This window comes from Gavia stellata, chromosome 10 (assembly GCF_030936135.1).
Source record: "Gavia stellata isolate bGavSte3 chromosome 10, bGavSte3.hap2, whole genome shotgun sequence".
NCBI lineage: Eukaryota > Metazoa > Chordata > Aves > Gaviiformes > Gaviidae > Gavia > Gavia stellata.
This window is the reverse complement of record NC_082603.1, coordinates 3,599,522-3,620,039: the sequence shown is the minus strand read 5'-3', so window position 1 is coordinate 3,620,039 and position 20,518 is coordinate 3,599,522. Positions and strand designations below refer to the sequence as shown.

At 45.2% G+C, this 20,518-nt stretch overlaps 1 protein-coding gene across 1 annotated transcript in view; it reads left to right on the top strand.

The window, feature by feature from the left end:
• Positions 1-20,518, top strand: part of C10H1orf21 (chromosome 10 C1orf21 homolog) — a 129,806-nt gene that overhangs the window by 106,424 nt on the left and 2,864 nt on the right. The window contains exons 4-5 of the mRNA XM_059822156.1: positions 7,260-7,336; positions 11,939-11,999. Of these exons, the coding sequence (XP_059678139.1) occupies positions 7,260-7,336; positions 11,939-11,999 (138 nt within the window). The remainder of the gene's footprint in view (positions 1-7,259; positions 7,337-11,938; positions 12,000-20,518) is intronic.

Below are 20,518 nucleotides of genomic sequence, written 5' to 3'. Positions count from 1 at the left end.
CTTATTTGTAATGTCATCTGTTTACCTGCCTTAATTTCCCATCTTCCTGCCAGCTGCTCCCATGTCTAAATTTCAGTTAATCTACAGCCTTCCTGGTATTTGGTTACTTGACAGAATTAATTGGAGTTACTGTAACTAATTAGCCCAGACTTTCTAGTATTGACTGGGAGGGAGAAGGAGTTGAAAAGCTGATGGGGAAGTTAAAAAAAGTTGTAGATATTAGATGTAGTAAATATTAATGCCCTTTGAAAACACTTTAACGGTAGAAATTTCCCCTCTCTTTTTTTTTTTTTTTCCCCTGCTCTTTAATGACATTCTTCATCAAAGCTCAAAGACTTTGGCTGAGGCTGAACTATATTTAGATACTGCAGGAGAACTCCTGCAACTCTCTCCAGAGGGAGCTTTTTCCTTCCTCTTCCTTTTTCTTTTTTTTTTCCTTATTTTTTCCAACTTTACACTTCTAGTTGGATTTTTCAGATTTTTTTGAGATCCTGCAGCTTGACTTGAGTGTAATGGGCATGTTAGATGTTTTTCTATTAATCCTTCCCCCCTCAGCTTTTAACATCTCAAAGGCATTTTAAAAAGCAACTAGAAATCAGTTACTGCACCAGTTCCTCTTGCTTTCAGCCAAATATGCAAACAGCTGATCCAAGAAAAAAAGCAGGCCAGGTGGCAACCTGAAGAGAACGCGGGGAACCTCAGATTGCATGTCCTTGGAGAGGGAGATCGATATCAGAGAGCCAGCGAGCCAAGAGTTTGCAATGGGGCCAAACCTGCAGCCAGAGCAAGTTTGTTGCCCTGCCTCCAGCCAGTGCCGCACTCTGCGCGGAGGTTGGTTGCTTCCTCCTTCAGAGGGGTAAATTAGGCTCCGTTTAAACCACGCTCGGAGTTCGTAGCATGTTCTCAGCCAGTACCCATTTTCTTTTTTCTCGGTCTCCAAATTCACCCAGTTTCCATGTAATCCATACTCTTCTGTAGCATCATTTCGTCCTTCTCGCTTGCGCTTGCCCTGAATTTCTCTGTTGGCTTCTTCAGTGGATTATCTGAGGCTGGTGAAGGATCTCCTTGCAGGTTGCATTTATTTCGTACAGGCACAACAAGCATTTCTCTTCCGTGTTTTGAAGGCATGGCTGAAAGCCACCTGGCACTCAGCTGAAAAACTCTTGTTGACTTTAAGCCAGGTCTTGCTGAGCAAGATGCATAGGTATATGCATGCATGTATGTATGATTGATAAAGAAACACTAAAAGCATTATCTAATTTCTCAGACTGCAGGGAAGGATGCCTTTCTGGCGGGCTGTAGAAAGCTGCTCAGGATTTGCACCTTTCTCTTTTTTTACCTGTTTTTATCCCATTTTGAGTAATATTAAATTATTTTGTGCTTTCTGAATCCTGCTCTTCCATATTGCATTTGTGGAGCTGGAGTTGCTACAGCAAAATTTCCCAGTAATAGCCGCGAAGGAGGAGCTCCGTTAAGCGGCTCGTTTCCGGATGAGGCCTGGCTTCTGGAGCAAATCTGAGAAAACCGTGGACCTCTGATGAAAGCACAGGAGTTTTCTCTGCCAAACCTGGCTTATAGTCCCGGCGTCAGTGCAGACTCACTGCGTGATGTTGGCTGGCTTTGCAGAATCTGATTTTTTTTCCAAAATAAATGCCAGGCAGCGTGTCTGCTTCTGCCTTTACTTTGCATGCCTGAATGGCCACAATTTGGGCCTCAAGCCTTCAGACTTCAGTCTTGCCCACTGCTACTGGGGGATAAAACTCAACAAACCTGTTCAAATTTTTTTTCCAGTGTCCGTTTTATTAAGAAAGCTAATTTATCACAAAATCACAGGCTGGTTGAGGTTGGAAGGGACCTCTGGAGGTCATCTGGTCCAACCCCCCTGCTCAAGGAGTGCCAGCTAGAGCTGGCTGCCCAGGACCGAGTCCAGACAGAATTAGACATCTCCAAGGATGGAGATATTTATAGAGGTACGGAATCATGGGCAAATCCTTCATGCTTAGTTGAGGAAATTTTGGCCTGATACAGTCATAATATTTATTAAAATATTCCATTTAAGACTTAAGATTTTATTATGAAACATGACCTCAAGCTTCGTTCAAATCTGCAAATAACACCCGTGTTTTCAAGTCCTCATTCTGAAGACCGAGGTGCTCCAGGTGGCGGGACGGCAGCACTTGGTCGAATGGACCCGCTGAACTTTGTTGTTGCCTCAGGTGCCTCAGTTACAAGGTGCTCCTTAAATCTGAGCTCCCGTGGTGGGTCGCAAACAACGTTCTCTAGGAGTCCGAGGCAAGATGGGCGTCAATAGTGGAGCGGTGCCGGCACCCGTTGACTTGTGTCGCAGTTGTGTGTTCAGGAGTCTACGTGACTGCATCCACGGTCGCAGCCACCTGGGAGGTGTATTGGAGGGATCAGGGGAGTTTGTTCCAGTATTGGATTTTCTCATGACTGTTGCTGATAGAAGGTTGCTTTTAAGAAAGACTTATTTTGGAAAGATAGAAGGTCCTTCTGATGACTGTGATGATAACATCTTTCTTAGGTGTCTTCTCCCCATGAGCATCTATTTCTTTGTCTCTCTTTGCATGTGTACCATGAAGGTTGAATTGGTTACTAAGCCCTGGCTTTAGGGGCCGGCCGCTGTGCATCTGGAGCACACTGTCCAGTGCTCGGTGGGTGCAAACTCAGCTCCCCTCCAGCCTGGTTTCCAAAGCTCAGCCCGCACAGGCACCAACCTCCATCATCAGATGAGTCCGTGATTTTCATCGTCCCGAGAGGAGGAGGAGAGTGGACTCGGTGCGTTAGCACTGTTCAACGTACACGCTCCATACCATGCCCTGCTTCATCACCGCGTGTGCCCTAGACCCCCTTCTGGACAGCACAGCGTGAACGTATAGACACGTGATGGCAGGGATAATGTGATTCCTCTGATGAAATTGGATCCAAGAGTAATTTTCTTTGACCAGCATCTGAGATTTTGCAATGCCTAGGTTACCCCTTCGTTATAAACTTACCCTGAATTAACATTTTTCAGGTGGTTTTGCTTCCAGGTAGCTAGAGCAAGAAGAAAGAGGCTCTCTTCCTGACAAATGAGAATACAAAAAATAAATGCTCCTATATGTATAAAGCAAGGAAACTCGAATAAAATCTCATAGGTCAGTACTTCTCCTTTGTTCACCCTGATGCATCAAGACAGTCCACGTAAAATATTGTTACCCGAGGCTGGTCCTCGTAACTGAGGGAGGTAAAAAGTGCTGGGCTGGCATATTGAAATTTTACATCTCCCCTTTCATGCCATTTCTAACTGATGCATTTAGTTTCCTTCTTTTCAAATACGTTTATTTTAAAGAGTAGTTTATGGTATAAAAAGTAAATAAATACTTCATTTTTTTCCCCTAAATTATTTTAATGATGAATTACATGGCTCCAGAAAGCAGTTGGAAAGGTGCTGTGGGCTCCTTTGAAGAAAAGTGTCATCTTGATATAAATCAGGAATATTATTCTATAAATATTTGAATAGCTGTAAACTACCAGTATTGAGTAAAATGTGATCGCTATGTGGAGACACCCTTGATGTTTCTATCAACTTTAATATATTTTAGTAGCAAATCTACGGAGACAAATTCATCTTAAAAATGATACTAATCTTGGGGAATGTGCCACCTTCAAACATCGGTGGCTCCAAGATACGGTTGCAAGTTGGATACTTCAGCCTTTTCCAAATTAAACAAAAAACCACCTTGAAACTAAGAACCCCATTTTACTTACACTAAGTTTTACTGTTTTATGGGGGTTTTTTTCCCCATTTGGTTGTATATTGGTTCAATTATTGTAACTTTAGAGGAAAAACAGTTAAAGACCAAAATATGACTGTAAGTTAATGAAAATTAGCCATTAGGTTAGGTAGTAGAATTGCTGCTGTCATCTTCCGTTGATTTCTTCCTGGCCAATTTAACCAATTAAAAAAATGCATAAAATAATGTATAGTCTCATCATAAAATCTGTTAGCGCTTGTGGAAGCATCTCTTGAAGATCAGCCCTTCTCTAGTAAGCCGTGAGTGTTAAGAGAGTTGAGAAGAAGGACTATTAGCGGCTTACCTGAGTCCACCTGTGGCAGTCTTAGGAAGAAAAGCAAAATACTTCAAATGAAGTTCACGTGTCTCTAGAAATGGGTTTGTAAGAGGGGAAGCATCGAGGGAAATGTTGACAGATATTTAATTATAATGGCAGTAGTGGCTGTTGCTGTGTTAATAGCATCTGGCAGCAGAGCCACTGCCATCTGTTAATGCCCTGAAATTCTGATACGGTGCATCCTTTATGGAGGAATTAACAATAATTAACGAATCTATCAAATGAAATCACCTTGATTGGATGGTGGCTTTACCTTGATAATGATTAATTGCAAAATAATGGGGACTAAAATGTCCACTATTCGCCTTTTTACTGTAGACTAGCTAATGCTGTTATCAGGGTACAGCATCCTGGAGGGTTTACTTTCACGCTTGTTGCGTGAGACATCATTTAGTGCATCTCCTTTAAATAATCCTTATAAGCGGAGCTAGATGAAAAACAAACTTTTGCATCTGAATTTCTATTTGCAACAGATTAGGGCTCTAAAATGAGCTGCGGTTCTGCTCATGCACGGTAACTTATTTAATGTTAAGTAAGGGAGAAAATGAGGTTAGACTGACAGAAGTGACCCTTCAACCGAAGTTATGTCAGCCTGGAAGAGCAACCTGACTACGTTAAAGCATTTCAAGTTTCTTTGTAAGCTCTATGTTAGAATCCAAACTATTAATTTCTGATGAATCAGTTTGTCTTCAAAGCGATGGGGGGAAAAATACTCTACTTGTTTGTATTTGGAAGAATTATTTTTTAATATCTATTTTTATCAAAGCCAATATTTCGGTCAATGTAATGAAATATCACTGCCGTAAATAATAGCTACAAACAAAGCAACGAGCCAGTTCGAGGCCTGGTTGGGTTTTATTTTTCTCTTAAGTCCTTTTTTTCTCTTTGTTCCTGCTGAGCAACAGATGGAGAAGGTAGCATACTCTGATTAAATAGAAGAATTGTAAGTAATAGGTAATTGAGGTGTGTTAATTATCAGAAGCAGTAGGAGAGAAAGAGTAAATTTTGGGATCTTGAAGTCAAGTAAAGAGGAATTTTATTTCTGTCTTCCTGTGTGAGTCAGTTAATATTCTGAATATTGCTCTGGGACCCACAGAGAGAAGGCAACGTGTATTTTCCATGTGTTTTTCTATTTGTTCCTAAGTGACAGAAGTTTCTTTAGGCTGGGATTTGTGCTGATTCCAGCTGCTGATAGAGCTGCACTGACGCCAAACCACAAGCGGAGGTGTGGAAAGCCGGGTTTGCACCACCATGATTTATCACAGCTCCCGACGCAGGAGCTGTAAATCAGAGCTTCCCTTCCCTTTTAATTGAGACGATGGATTTGCAGCAGTTTTTTGGTGGGGAAAGGTCTGTGCCTCCAGGGTGACGGTATGCAGAGACAGAAGATATCCCCAATTCACTGCAGTAGGTGGGCAGGAGGTGTTATGGCTGTGCCTACCGCTGGACCATCCAGATGTGCCATCCCAGATGTGCAGTGCGGACCATTCCCGGTTTCTGCTTCTGCGTTGTGGTGAACGAACTGGTGGAGCAGATTTGAGGATAAAGGCTCACCTGATGCATGAGGTTGGGATTTAGCTGATTTCTGGTTTTGGTGTCTTCTCCATGAGACCTATCCCTCTCTTTTTATTTTGCTTGGCAGTTGTATGAGTCATATATCAACTCGTATGAGTTGTATGACTATGTATGTTCACCACACATGCAACATGCGTGTACATAGTCATCCCCAGTTAACACTGTTAAAATTAGAAGATACTTTGAAAGTAAGTGGTTTCGTCTTCTATTCTGCTGCTTTGACATGGTGTCATGGGATCACAGGCAGGCAGCGGCTGGTGGGATGTAACATACATACAGAGACGTTTGTAAGGCTTGGAAGAAAGGCTTGTTTCTCTCTCACTGTTATTTTCATGCAAGACACCGTTTTCTGTTTAGGAGGATTAGAAGATATGCATTAAACAGTGTTAAATATGCTGAGGCAGTTGATGTTTACAGCCCTTGTAGATTATTCATTAAAATATTAACTGCTAGACAGCCTCTTGGTTTTTTTTCTTCAAATTCAGTGATTTAGTAGCCCTCTTAAAAATCATGTTGTGTGCTTCAAACATTCAAAGACTAAATAAGACAAAACAAAACCACCAAAATTACCCACAAAACCACTAATTCTTGGATTTACATTTCTTAAATTGTCATGGGGATGACGTGCCTAAGAAATTCAGACGGATTTGTGGAGTGGGTGAGCTGTAAGATTTGACTCAGCTCTCTCCCATCCGCACCAGCAGCTTTCCCTAACTCTCAGCGCTGGGAAGATCTGGAAGGGGCCATATCCTTCTCCAGGTTTTTGCAGACAATAGATACGCTTGTGCGCTAAGCTTTGATTTACAGAAGCTTTTGACACGAGGACAAGATGTTACCTTGAAGTGCTGGCTCTCAACTAAACTCTTCTCCTGCCCCGTGCCTTTTTTAAGATGTTTTTAATGGCTCTGGTCCTCTGCGGAGGACATGGTTGTCTTCTTGTCTATAAACATATTCTGGTTTGCTTCCTTGGGCCCCTTGTGTCCAATTTTCTGTCCGAGCAGGTCAAGATTGCCGTTACTGCTCTTCTCACTGGCACGTTTAATGTATGCTTTCTCCCACATAGATTTTTCCGCATGATGCTAATGTTTCTCACCTCTGTTCTGAGCAAACCTCCAGGTCTGGGGTGACTCTGGGGCTCTGCCTTTTCAGTGCTTTGCTTTGCTCCGTTAAAGGTGCCGGTTGGTGTTGTTATCGATACGACTCTACGAGGAGCCAAGCCGCAGCTGCACACCTTGTTTTCCATGGACCGCTGGAGAGTTATTAGCCAGCGTGGTGTTTGATCACTACACGTCCCGGATGGATTTCGCCCAGTGACCCGGAGGCAATCCCCCAGTCCGCCGAGCCCGTGACATTTAAAAATTGCCCTCTCGGGGTCATTGCATCAATTGTGTTGCCTTTAATTTCATTTTTGATGAGCTTTTCTCATTCGGTTGTACAGGTAGAAAAGCCTGAACCCAGCGCAGTGTGACACCTTCGTTACAAATGCCTGTCGCGCTTTGTGTGCTTCGTAGATACTGATGGTATCTCTGTTGTGTGTTTTTTGTGTGTTTCAGGAAAAAAGTGCCAGTTCAAATGCAAGACTTAAATCTAGTAAAGAGATCCCAGGATTAGTACATCAACCCAGAGCAAAGTAAGTTCAATTTTATGGTTTTTTTTAAATTGTAATCATAGAATCACAGAATCACTAAGGTTGGAAAAGACCTGTAGGATCATCAAATACAAGTAAACACAGGATAAAAACCACTATCTGTGAGATTCCCAATTATTGCCTAGCAAAAACCAATTGGTGGTTCCAGCAGCCCTAAAACCATGCTGAATTTAAATAAAATAGGTAAGGTCGCCTGTGTCCCGATACCAACAACACAGCCAGGCAGCACTTGTGCCGGTAGACCTGCAGCATCCTCTCCTTTGCACGGTTAAGACGCAGGACTTAAAAATGTGTGAGATGCATCTTGCCGTGCTTTATAGGAGTGCCATACTGTGTTATTTCTCAGCTTTCCATACAACTTACACATAAACAAAATTATATATGCCCTAGTGTTCCTAAATACAGTTAAGTTCCCAGGGAAGTATTTGCTATCTCTTTGCTTCGGTTAGCAGCTCTATTGCCTGGGTTTAGGAATGGTAAACTTCTTCCATTGAAAATGGTCAAGTCGTTCCTTAAAATGAGGTTTGTTTTGTAGCTGAGAGTTTTCTCCATCCTTCGCTCGCAGTTCTGTGCTCTACCCTGGCTGAGATCAGTCAGCGTTACGTATGCCATGAAATATTTAATTCCTCTGACAGAGCTGGTTATTGATATTAGTAACTCGTTTCTTATCTAAATCACCGTTACATTTTAATCACTAATTGGATTGAAAATAACAGATTACATGGAGCCATATATTGGGTTCGTAACGAAGAAGTGATAAAGCTTTACTGTTGGATTTTGAACAATAGCGGAAATGTTGTTCTTTATGCCGTGCCTTCGGGGCACTTATTAACCTAAACTTGCTGCATACCCAATGCGTTGTACACGGTTTCAAGTCTGCAAACTTCAGCAGTCTCCTAATCAACTCTCAGTATACTAATTCAGCCTCCTTTCAAAAGGAAAAATCGAGTGCTTCAGATGTAATTGCAAAGAAGTTCACGGTAGGGAGGTGGAGGTAAAATCACCCTTCAGCAAAGCTGTACTTCATTATTGTGGCTTGGTCCTTCCCAGGAGGGTCAGAGACGTGTTTAAGATGCTCTAACAGGAGGCTAATCAGCCTGGGCTAAAAAAGGAACGTTTCTTTTGATGGGCCATCTTTTCTGGTGCATCCAAGGCAGAGGGACTGCGTGGGGTCGGGGGTCCATTCTTTCATCAAACTCTGATTTTAAAAGTCCCCGCAGAGATCAAAACTGACCTTTATTTACCAAAAAGCCTAAAGATGGCGTGTTGGCAGAGGTGAACGTTTCTGTCGCAGTCCTGCAAAAATAAGGGAACGTCTCGGAGGGTTACAGAATGTAACATGGACTTAATGATCTTAAAGGTCTTTTCCAACCTAAACGATTCTGTGATTAGGTTGTTGGGTAAAACCTCCGCTGTTTGCCCAAGCCTCTGCTGTTTGCCCAACGTACCATTGGATTTCTGTTTATAAAGTGGCTACCTGTGTTTGAGTTGCTAATCACCAAGTCAGAAAGTACCTGTTATCATCCGCAATTTTTTTTTTTTTTAAGGTTTATGATCTGAAAACCATGACAATTGTGACTGCAGTGGGGGGTGGCATGAGTGCAAAAGGGCTACTTAGCTAAAAGAGCAGAAGTGAATAGAAAATCATTAGATACATCTTGGAGGACTGTTCTTGTAGAACAGGTGTTATTTCAAAACAAAACACGGACTATATACCAAACTACGATTTTATGTATAGTGGAGGGAGTTTTAAATTGTCAGCTGTAAAAATAAGGTTGTGAGGGCTTTTCCCATTTGTAGGAGGATTTAGATTTTTGCATCTAGACTCTAAACCAAGTGTACGTAGGGAGCCAGCAGTAGATTTATGAGGGTTTTTGACAGAGGTGGAGGGGTGGTCCTTCCTCTTCGCACCGAGGGCTGGTACCTTCCATACCTTCATGGGGCTTCATCCCCGCACCCTGCCCCGAGCTCTTGGGCACTTCCTCTGTTTGTTCATCTTCAAAACTGACTCTGCTATCTTTAACCAGAGAAGTGATCACGTATGCCCCATTAACTGCATTGAGACATGGCCATAACTGATGGTGTAGTGCAGCCTGAAACATAAAGTGAAAGAAGTAGTACTTCATACCATTTTTACCCTGCTAGATCATGGAATCGTAGAATGGTTTGTGTTGGAAGGGACCTTTAAAGATCATCTAGTTCCACACCCCTGCCATGGGCAGGGACATCTTCCACTAGACCAGGTTGCTCAAAGCCCCGTCCAACCTGGCCTTGAACACTTCCAGGGTTGGGGCACCCACAGCTTTTCTGGGCGACCTGTGCCAGTGTCCCACCACCCTCATGGTGAAGAATTTCTTCCTTATGTCCAATCTAAATCTACACTCTTAGTTTGAAATTGTTGCCCCTTGTCCTGTGACTACAGACCCTGGTAAAAAATCTCTCTCCATCTTTCTTATAAGCCCCCTTTATATATTGAAAGGCCGCAATAAGGTCTTCCTGGACCCTTCTCTTCTCCAGGCTGAATGAGGCCAAGTCTCTCAGCCTTTCTCCATAGCAGAGCTGGCAAAATATGTTTCATTGGCCTGCCGTGAAACATCTAAAAATACATTCCCATGCCTTCTGATGCGCTTCTTACAAGGAAAATGAAATCCATGTTTCTATTTGGGGAGAGCTTTTTCTTCTGGAGGGATACCCAAGAACTCTGCTTAGATTTGGCGGTTTTCTGACTCTTCCAGTCGTTCATTAAGTCGTTCATTGCCTGCCCTGCTAAGGATTTTATAATTTTACACAAGTCCTCAAAATACACACTGTGTCAGCGTTTGTGTGTGTGTTGCATCTCTAAATCGCAGGGCAATTTTACTGCCCAGCCAAACTTTTCTGAAGATCATGGCCTGCAAGGGCTTTAGGACCTCCTGTGGGACTTCTCATGTATATGGCAACGCAATACTCCTTTTTTTTTTTTCCCCGCTTCCTTTAATTTCCTTATAAATTATGGTTGGGGTGAGTCATTACAGTATAATCTCATTTTATTAGAAACTGGATCTATGACGTTGCAAAAGCTAGAATACATTTCTAGTGCTTACCTACCCAAAAGGGCTGTACTGCCCTGCAGCCCCTCTCCACGACACCTGAATATGCAGGTGACAGGGTCGGCTGCCCCAAAGAAGCATTTTTTTCCCCGTCTCGGGTGGAGGTGGGAACCTGAGGGACGGGCAGACAGCTGGGAACAAAACTCCCACAGCCACTGAAAGGTGAATTGTTCCCTCTCCTGAATTACCAGCTTTAGGTTTTAATGCCACCTCTGAGACCTTCTCTTCTGAACTGAGCCTTCATTTATATCCGGCATAAGCAAATCATTGTATATGTTCATCCTGATAGCAAGTGAAGTGTGAATGCTGAGCTTTGTAGGAAAGTGCGGTGTGTTGTTGGGCACTTGGGCAAAGTATTAACTCATTACAGCCGAAAGGATCATGCTGAGGAAGAGGAGTCTGGGGTGGGAATTCAGCAAGCCGAACCAGCTTTTAGTGTCGGAGAAGATCTCCAAGAGCTGTCTGTCCTTCTAACCATTTGGCATCGCTGTTAACACTGGCACCAGTCTCCCATCCTTCCTTTTTTGCATCTTTTTTTGTCCCACATTGAGTCCCTGGCGCTTTTCTCCAGCCCCCCCATGAGCCCAGGTGCTCCTCCCTGCTGCGGTTCCAGAGGATGCTCCAGCTTCACCTTCCCGGAGGGATATCGTTATTTCAGGAAGGAGGCTCCCACCACCCCCTAACATAAATAAAGCAGACACCCCCCAAATACCGTCTGCCATGCATCCTCATCTTTGTCTCCTCGTCCTTTCCTTTGCGTCCGACCTTCCTGTGTTTTTAGCTTGCAGGTCCCCCTTGGGGAAGGGCCTGTTGTCTTGTGCCACCATCAACGTTTCACGGACGACGAATAAGAGTATTTTCCAGCCCTCTTTGCTAATGCAAAATCGTATCACTAACCCTGAGCCTCTTGGTGCTGCAGAATTAATTGAAGTGGATAATCTGCTGGGCCCACGCAGGGAGCAGCGAGGACCACCCGTCTGGGAGGGGAAGGACCAGCCTGGGCTTGTAGATGTTCCTGGGCGTTGAGCGCAGAGCCCAGCTCTAGCAGGGCAGGCAGATCTTCCAGAGCGAGGCTTTAACCTCACGTTGTAGGCATCTCATTTTGTGGGGGGTGAGGTTGACAGTCTTGGAAGACCTTCTGTCTCAACACAGAGGGGACTCTCGCTGGCCCGAGGAAAGATAGCGGGCCGTTAAGTTTCTGCAACCTGCCTGGAAAAGGGAATAGTCTCCTCTAGATGCACGCGGGTCCTGGTTACCATCCCAAGCGTGGCACGCATACACAGAACTGAATGCCCTAATTTTTCTGTGGGCAACCCAAAAAAAGGGAAAAAAAAAAGATTTAAAAATTGTCATTGTAGACGAAAGTGTAAAGTGATTCATTTTTCCCAGTGGTGAAAGCTTACAGTTGAGTCCCTCAACAACCCTGGACTGCAGCATCAATATTTTAAAACGGAAGAACTCCTCTTGATACTGATACTCTTCCTTTGCCTTTCAGCATGCACATCTCTGAAAGCCAACAAGAATTCTTCAGAATGCTTGATGAAAAAATTGAAAAGGTAAGACACAATAAAGTAAATGTAGATTTTCACTTAGGGGGTGGAGACGCAGGTTTCCTGGCTCCGTGGGGAGGACAGCCAGACACTACCTGTTGCAGCATTCCATGTTCTCCATACGCAGAGGTACTCTGGTCCGAGATCCCCCTTACTGCTCATTGATTAGATAGCTCAAGCGCAAAGATGACCAAAAAGGTAAAGAGGTTACAGGAGGTACTGGAAAGAAACCTTTGTTTTGTGGAAACATCACCAGGCTAGGATGAATGGCAAATTAACGCAAACATTCAGGATATACATGGACTACTGGATAAAGGAGAAGAGCAAAGTGAAGTTTTATGCCCTTAGTGACTTGATTTTTCACTTAATCTCTGTGGGAGACAACTGGAATCTTAATGCCAGTAGTATCTGGGATACCCTTCTTATTTCTTGCTGAATCTCTTCAAAATAGCTCCTGGCTCCAAAGGTTATGAGTAGCGTGGCTGTATGTATGGATAACCCTGCCTCAAGACTTACGCTGAGTAAATAATGATGCTGGAGATGTTTTGGAGAAGAGGGTGAATAGTCCTTTACATATCTCATTGACTTGATAGCAGCTTTCATGTGTTTCACTAGTCCTTTAAATAAGAATCCCCGCTTCTTTGTGAGATAGTAGTGAATAATTGTACCACAGCGTAGATGGGAAACTGAGCCTTGAGGAATTAAATGGGCTCTTTGGATCAAGTCTAGATCTCGGCCTTTGCTTATAATTTGATCTGATGTTCACTCACCAATATACACTTTACACTTCATATTTTGGAGTGGTGTTTCTTATTTAATACTTGGTATTAAATATTTGCTTCCCCAATTGGAATAAAGTAATTTGTACTCCCAAATTGTAGTGTTGGGTTGCAGAGTAGGAGGGAAATTTTTACTTGGATGACTCTGAATTTCTGCCAGTTTTGCCGACACTCCTGGTCTTAGGAGTTGGAGTGCTACAGCAGGTGAAATCTCTTATTTGTCCTAAGCAACGAATTCGTTACACTACTCTAAAAGAAAAAAAAGTATTTCATGAAAGCAAAAAGTTAGATAAAGGGGAAGAGTAGAAGTGAGGAGGAGTTTGTAGATTCCTGAAATAGTGTGGCCAACAGGAGTAGGGAGGGGATTGTGCCCCTGTACTCGGCGCTGGTGCGGCCGCACCTCGAATCCTGTGTTCAGTTTTGGGCCCCTCACTCCAAGAAGGACACTGAGGTGCTGGAGCGTGTCCAGAGAAGGGCGACGGAGCTGGTGAGGGGTCTGGAGCACAAGTCTGATGAGGAGCGGCTGAGGGAGCTGGGGTTGTTCAGTCTGGAGAAGAGGAGGCTGAGGGGAGACCTCATCGCTCTCTACAACTACCTGAAAGGAGGTAGTGGTGAGGTGGGTGTTGGTCTCTTCTCCCAAGTGACAAGTGATAGGACAAGAGGAAATGGCCTCAAGTTGCGCCAGGGGAGGTTCAGGCTGGATATTAGGAAAAATTTCTTTCCAGAGAGAGTGGTGAAGCATTGGAAGAGGCTGCCCAGGAAGGTGGTGGAGTCACCATCACTGGAGGTGTTCAAGGAACGTGTGGACGTGGCACTGTGGGACATGGTTTACTGGGCATGGTGGGGTTGGGTTGATGGTTGGACTTGATGATCTTTCCAACCTTAATGATTCTGTGATCCTATACCAGTATTTCACAGGAGTAAGATTTTACTTAACCTATATGCATTTAAAAGTAGAATTTCTACATCTCCATAATATAGCTACATCTCCTTTGAGTAAATGTATTCAACCTATAAATATATAGATAGATGCTTTTCCTGGACATCATCACCTTCCATGATGTCAAACACAGAATCTCCAGTGCAATGGATTTTCCAAAGATCTATCTTATCTATATACGAGACCATCTGAAGGCTGTAGGTAATTATGAATTAAGGTCAGTTTTTAGTTTTGAGATTTGTTTTAGGACAGTAATACCATTCATTCACCAGCTGCCACATTGAGATGCAGTTGACCATGTCTCCTCGCTGTTTGGACCATGCTCTCAGATGCTTGCAGGTGTTCTCCAGGGCTCTTGTACTAATGTATCTTCTAGATCAGGAGGTTGCCTATTTAGAGGAAATACACAGTTTTATCTGTCAAAGACAGAAAGACGGCTCCCGTGTATTTCAAGCTGCTGATAGCTGATGGGATTGGCAGGAGTTAATGCGCAGCTGAACATGGGATTTGCTTTCTATGGGGACCTCCTGTGCCTGAGGAAATAGTCTTCCAAAGAGAAGTTTTGGGTTTTTTTAATTAATCTTTGCCTGCAAAGATTTTTCTAGGTATCCGCCACAAGTGCTGAAAAAATTGGAAAATATGAGGGGTTTTGTTTGATCCCTAAATAGCATTTGGAGTCCCTTCTCCAGGGAAACGGAGGAGAGCAGTCAAACAATTAAAAGAATTATATCACCGAGCAGCTCACTAGTTACAGCTGAAATAGTCTGCAGAGGTGGGGGGGGCGTTGCCTATGGTTGATGAGGTCCCAAAACATGTTCTAATGTTCATGTGGTGACCGTGGCCCTGAGTAGGGTTGGATTTGTAATGGAGACAGGCTGTCCATCACTGACTCCATGGGCTACGGCTACAGAAACTCTACAGTCAGAAGCAAAACTCCCTCAACTTGCCTTGAAATCCCAAGGGGTATTAGGTCACCTAATACAAATGAGTAGCAACAACTGTAACGCCTGTGCTACGCATTAGAGAGGAGAATTAAATGGGCGTTTTGGACTCAGCAAAACGATTAAATGGACAGGAAGGTCAGCTAAAATAAAATTTCTGCAAAGCGTGAAATGGAAAGAACACAGGCTGATGTTTTAGCAACTGAAAATATGAAGTATTTTGAGTCCTGGAGATCAAAAAAAACCTTAATGAAATGATCTGGAGAATTTCTCTGAAAGTCCAGCACCCGACAGTACCCAGCACACACCCCTGTTCCTGGCTGCCCGTATGAAGCTGAACTGCCTTCTGCAAATGCCACCCAAAGGCAAAAACCAGAATGTCAACCCCAACGCATTGAGCTTCTGTCTACCAAAATTCGGTGTCAAAACACTGCGAGGCATTCAGAGGGAGACATCTGTTCCTATCTCTGTGAGTGTCTGTCCCTGCTCGGAGAGCTAGAGCTGAAGTTGCATGTATGGAACTGCGTGTGATTATGGTAATTCAATCCATAGGGTTTGTTGGAAGGAAAAAATACTGAAATGAAGGCTCCGCACTGAATGCTGAGGTTGGAATGTAAAAGTCAGCCTTGCACGTAGGGTTAGATGTTGGTTCTGCTAGAGTCAACCCAGTCATTCCAGAGGCACCAGAATTTGAGCTAAAAAAACCCCCAAAACCTGATGAGAAGCCAAAGATACAAAGTTATGTGGGAGGTTGGAAGTAGCTGGGTAGAGTTATGCAGTCAACAGCGCGGGAAACAGCAGTTACATGTCATACATATATGTCATATATATATATGACAGACCACGGAGCTCTTCTCGTGATGGTGTTTCCGTGGCGTAGCAACGTGCATCCAGACCGATAGGAACCAGGCGATGAAAAGGTTGAACAAATCCCAGCGCAGCTGTGGGATGGTTTTCAGACGATGGGATGCTGGTGTCGTGGCAGAGGGTGAGCACAGCTTCGGCACGACGCCAAGGCTGGATGTGCACCGCACCGGGAGAGAAGAGGAAAAGGAAAGACCAAGTCACCTGTGAGCAGCACGAGGCCGGAGAGTTGTGGTGAAAGCTGGTTCAGAAATCCTCCCGACATCTGCCAGGAGCTGCAGCGACTCCTCGTGGGGTTTCACACTCGCTGAAGTTACTGTGAGTAGAGTCATGGGCTTTGCTTTTGGAGTCAAAGAGGCACGTGCACACGAAGAAGTTTTTTTCTTGGGAAGAAAACAGAGCAGAGACAGCCAGCTCATCTGGTGACATCGTTATCATCATTTTTTGAAAACTGGGCTTGCCTAAAGTCATCTAAATATATTCCAGCAGAAAATGAGCAACAGGTAATAGCAGCTTGAGGAGAGAACCCCCCTGAGTAAATTAGAAAGACGTGGGTCAGAGGTGCAAGTGATTTGCTTGAGCTTGAGAAATCAAGGCAGAAAAACAACTTCGGAAACCCGAGAAGGAAGCGGAGAGCGACTGACACATCCCTCCTAAAGCAAACACAGCAGCCGCTGGGTAAATCCGAGATCTGCTGAGTGATGCCCAGAAGAGGAGACATCGGCCCCACCAGCTGAGCCGGGACAGGGAAAGACACTGCACTGATCGCGGTGTGATAAATCAGGTTTTTTAAATACCGTCTCTCATTAAGAAGACAGAAATGCGTCCCACTATCAGCGTCCCTGTCTGCATGACACCCAGTGTTTTCTGCTGGTTGCAGTGAGAGACTATAGCAAAATTAGGCCATTTGTATTGGTGTTCAGGCAAATAAATTAGTTACCTGTGTTCTCTCTAATCTAATAGTGCAAGGACTAATTTAGTTAGATACTGTATATGGATTCACAAAGAGTTGCTGTGAAACACAGCAGAAGAATTACCATATGTCCCCTAAAGTTTCTTTCTTTTTTTTTTCCCCTACATCTCAACTTTATTTGGACCCTGATTGTGCAAGCCCACATGCAAACTCCACATTACCCCCTAAGAAGAAATCCCATTAATTGAACAGGACGGCTCCAAGCGGAGAGTTAATCCTGGGCACAGCCTCAAGTCCACAGCCTTGAGGGGGCCTTGTCCCACCAAGGCTTCCATGAAAATATGAAATAAAAGCAAAATTAAAAGCTGTGACGTATAAAACGGTGAATGTGGGAAATTTTCCTCATTTAGCGCTTGCTAGCGAAAACATCTTGATGATGGCTATCACGGAAAATGGTCTGAAAAATGACTGCTTTCTCTGAATCCTACGTACGGAGCAGTAAATCGATCATCAGAAATTATCTCGTTTAAGTATATATTATTACTGTAGGCTGTGGCACAGTGTGTAGGCAGCTGTCTCACTGTAGGGAAAAAATACCAAGGCTGAGGTATAATTGAACAGTTGAGAAGCAATTTCTAGGATTATATCTGGGGATTGTACCCCCAGAAGAGAAGCATCTCTGGCTTTGTGGTTTAAAAAAAACAAACCCCAAAACAATCCAGGTAAGCTGTACCAGAGGAAATCATCATTCCTACATGGCTACAGTGGTTTATTAAAAAATTGCAATGCAAACATGCTCATGGAAAAAATGAGATTAAAAAATGTCATAGCACGTGAAGATGTCTTGCTACGAACTCTCACGCGGCTGGTGGATAACCCGAGCCCGGGGCATCGTGTTTCCGCTGCCGCAGGGGATGTCGCTTTGGTTCGGGAGATAACTTGGTCTTGAACGCTGGTGTCGGGGTGGGTTTGCAGGGATTTCCCCACCGATCCGCACACCTGGCTGCGGGGAGGCGGGTTGGAGACTACCGCTTTGTTGTTGGAGGCAATGGGAGAGATGCCCAGCGGCAACTCGCTCCATCCCCTCGTTAGTAAAACTGGCATGAAACACGGGGGGAAGACACAATGCAGCTCCTTGTATCGTATTTAAAGAGTGCCATTAGAAATAGGGGGGGGTTGCTAACCGAAACGTATGCAAGGGCAGAATTACTAGGCTAAAACTTGTTAGCAAAGTGGATTGCTCTTAATGACTCTATTGATTTTTCTCTAACAAAATAAGAAACGGACAAAAATTAGCACAGTATACAATTACTTAGTACCGCCTCCCGGCATTTTCTTCCCATCCTTTCTGCGAGCGCCGTAAACAAAACCAGATTGATGAAAAGGGTTCCCACCGCAGAGCCAGGCTAACGTTTCCCAGCGCCGGCCATCTCTGAAAGGGGCCACTGTGTCCCGCAAGCTCTTTCAGCCGTCGCAGAAGAAAGGGCTGCTTGGTGCAGCTCATTTCCCTCTGCCGGGCCGGTCGGCCTCCTCTTCCTCCTCTCCTCGCCAGGGCCGCAGCGCGAGGATGCTGGTGCCAAGCTGCAGAGCCGCGGCGGAAGAAGCATCTCCTGAGCTGCCTGCTCTCCCTCGGCAAGTCGGCCAGCCGCACAAAAGGCTATTGAACCGGGAAGGCTTCTGCATTCGGGCGGCGTGGGGTTTTGTTTATTGGCCTGTCACCCGCAACAATGGGGGGAAAGGGCTTTTCCTGTGATTTTTTTTTTTTATTCTTTTTTTTTTTTCTCTAAAAGATTATCGTCAGTCATGATGCATGCCCTGGTAGGGCCATCGGGGTGGTAGTGCTTTCTAGATGCAGCGAGCGGGGGGAGAGCAGGGGAATGAGCCCTTCTGGTTTGGCTACAAGCAGCAGGAAAGGCACGTAAGGCTTTTCTTTTTTTTTTTTTTAATTTACATTCACACCCTTTTGTGTTAAGGCATTTCTGTGGACATCTACAAAAGTTGCAAGTTGGATTTTGAAACTGCGGGGGAGGAAGATGGGATTTCTTGAGAATGACCTGGACTTGGATGTGCGTGTTCCCATTCTCATCCTCCTCAGTGTAGTTCATTTACACTCTCAATCATTAAAACTTATTTAATAGCCCACACTATTCAGGGCTATTAAAGGCTGGCCCATACGTTCCTGGTATTAGCCGTGTGCTCCGTGCCTGTGGCTCCTCTGGACACGGGGAGTCTTCTCCCCGGGCAGCAGGGAACAGGGTTTGGCCAGCAATCCTGCACCCTCATTTTTCAGCCACGATGGTGCTCTCTTTCGGGGGGTTGTCACCTTCTCTGCTTTTTTCTTTTCCATCCTGACACCCATCCCCTCCCAAAAAAACCCCGCCATCACTTCGGTCTGCACTCGGATACTACCAGAGCTCCTCTGCTCAGGTCGTGGAGCTCATCTTCTGACGGCCGCTTCACGTGGTCAGTGTTCGGTGCGGTTTCTTCAGAAGACCTTATCAGCTTTGCAAGCTGTTAGCTCACCGTTTCGAGTGAGGTTTTGCCCAGCCCCACCAGGATAATTCTCAAGCACAGGGGAGTGGAATCACAATCATTTTGAATCTCTTTTTTTCTAAGAAAATAAACATTTTACTGTGCGGCCATTTGAGGTATCATCTCCAGCATCTATCAAACATCCTCTGAAACAACCAAGGGGTCAAAAATTGAGATTTTTAAGTATTTTACTGGATTGGGGCCACGGTGCTTAGCAGGACCCAAGCAGCCTTCGTCCTCTGCCGGCGGGGAGATGAAGACCTCTCCTGCCTTTCTGCCTGAGGAGCACCAAGGAGAAACCCTTGTGCGTTGGATTTATGGCGGGGAAAGCAGCTTTATTCTTTCTCTGATCTTCCTGAGGAACATTGACCTTGTTATTACCGATAAAAATTAAATTAGGGAATAAGCTTAAGACAAAAAAGCTTTTGTCTTAAAAAAAAAAGGGGGGGGGCAGAATTTGTAACTTTTTTGGCTTTCTTGTGTTACGGTTTCTCCTCCTCCTGCTCTTTTTAGGAGGATAAATACCCATTTCTGTGTATTTGCTCAAGGAGACCTCATTGACCATGAGCCCTCCTTCAAGAAGATGCTAAAGCACCTGCTTAACTTTCTGCTCATGAACTGTTCCAAGGCTTAAATGCTGTTTCCCTTGTGCTTAAAGACCAGTATGTGCTTAACCCCGCTGAACTGGGCCAGGACGCTTCCCACCTTGTTGGGCTGAGCCCCACACGCTTCGTGTTCGTGCTGGAATTAAATGCCAGGTTACATGTTGGTGTGGGTCTTTGCACACCAGGATGGGTGCAGGAGTACGTGGAAAACGGGGTGTTTGCTGTCACAGCCAATTCCCACCCTCGACAAAATAAGCTAAGCCTGCCAGAGCGGGTGTGGTCCCGCCGGTTGGATCGCAGCCCACCAGTGCGAGCGTGAACGTGGCCCTTCCTTCTCCTGGAGAAAGAAAAGCAACGTCCTCCCAACTTGCTGTAAGACCCAAGTGAAAGCAAAATCCCTAATTTTCATGCAAGCTGCCAGCCCGCCGTGCCTTCGCTCCGACGTTATTCTTGGCGTGCAACAAATGCATCCCTTCCCCTGCATCGCAGCATGCTCCTGCGCCCGGCTCTCTGGCGGAGAGGGGCAGCGGATGTGAAGACTTCAGCCAGCCGCCGCACGGCTGCGGGAGCCTTTTTTTCCCCCGTTCCCTCGCTGCGTCCTCCCCCTTCCCGCCAGCTGGTACGTCGGCGGTGGCCGCCCCTGCTGAAGCGAGCGCTGGGGCGAATCCAGCTCTGGAGCATTTCCCTGCAAAAAATACGGCAGCCTCGGTCTGCAGCGGGGCTCCTCGTCTTGCCGTCCGGCGTTCCCGCAGTTTGGGCATCGAATTAGCTGGTGGGGTCAGGGTTGCGGTTCCGTGCCGGGCTGGGCGGGTGGAAAAGCCACGTGTCATGCTGCAGGAAGGTGTGGGAGGTGTTTCTGGCGTTTCAGGCAGTTCTCACCCTCCTCTCCCTTTCAGCTGTGCCGCCGCTGCCCACACGTGCTGGCGGGAAGGAGCGGGCTCGTGGGAAGCT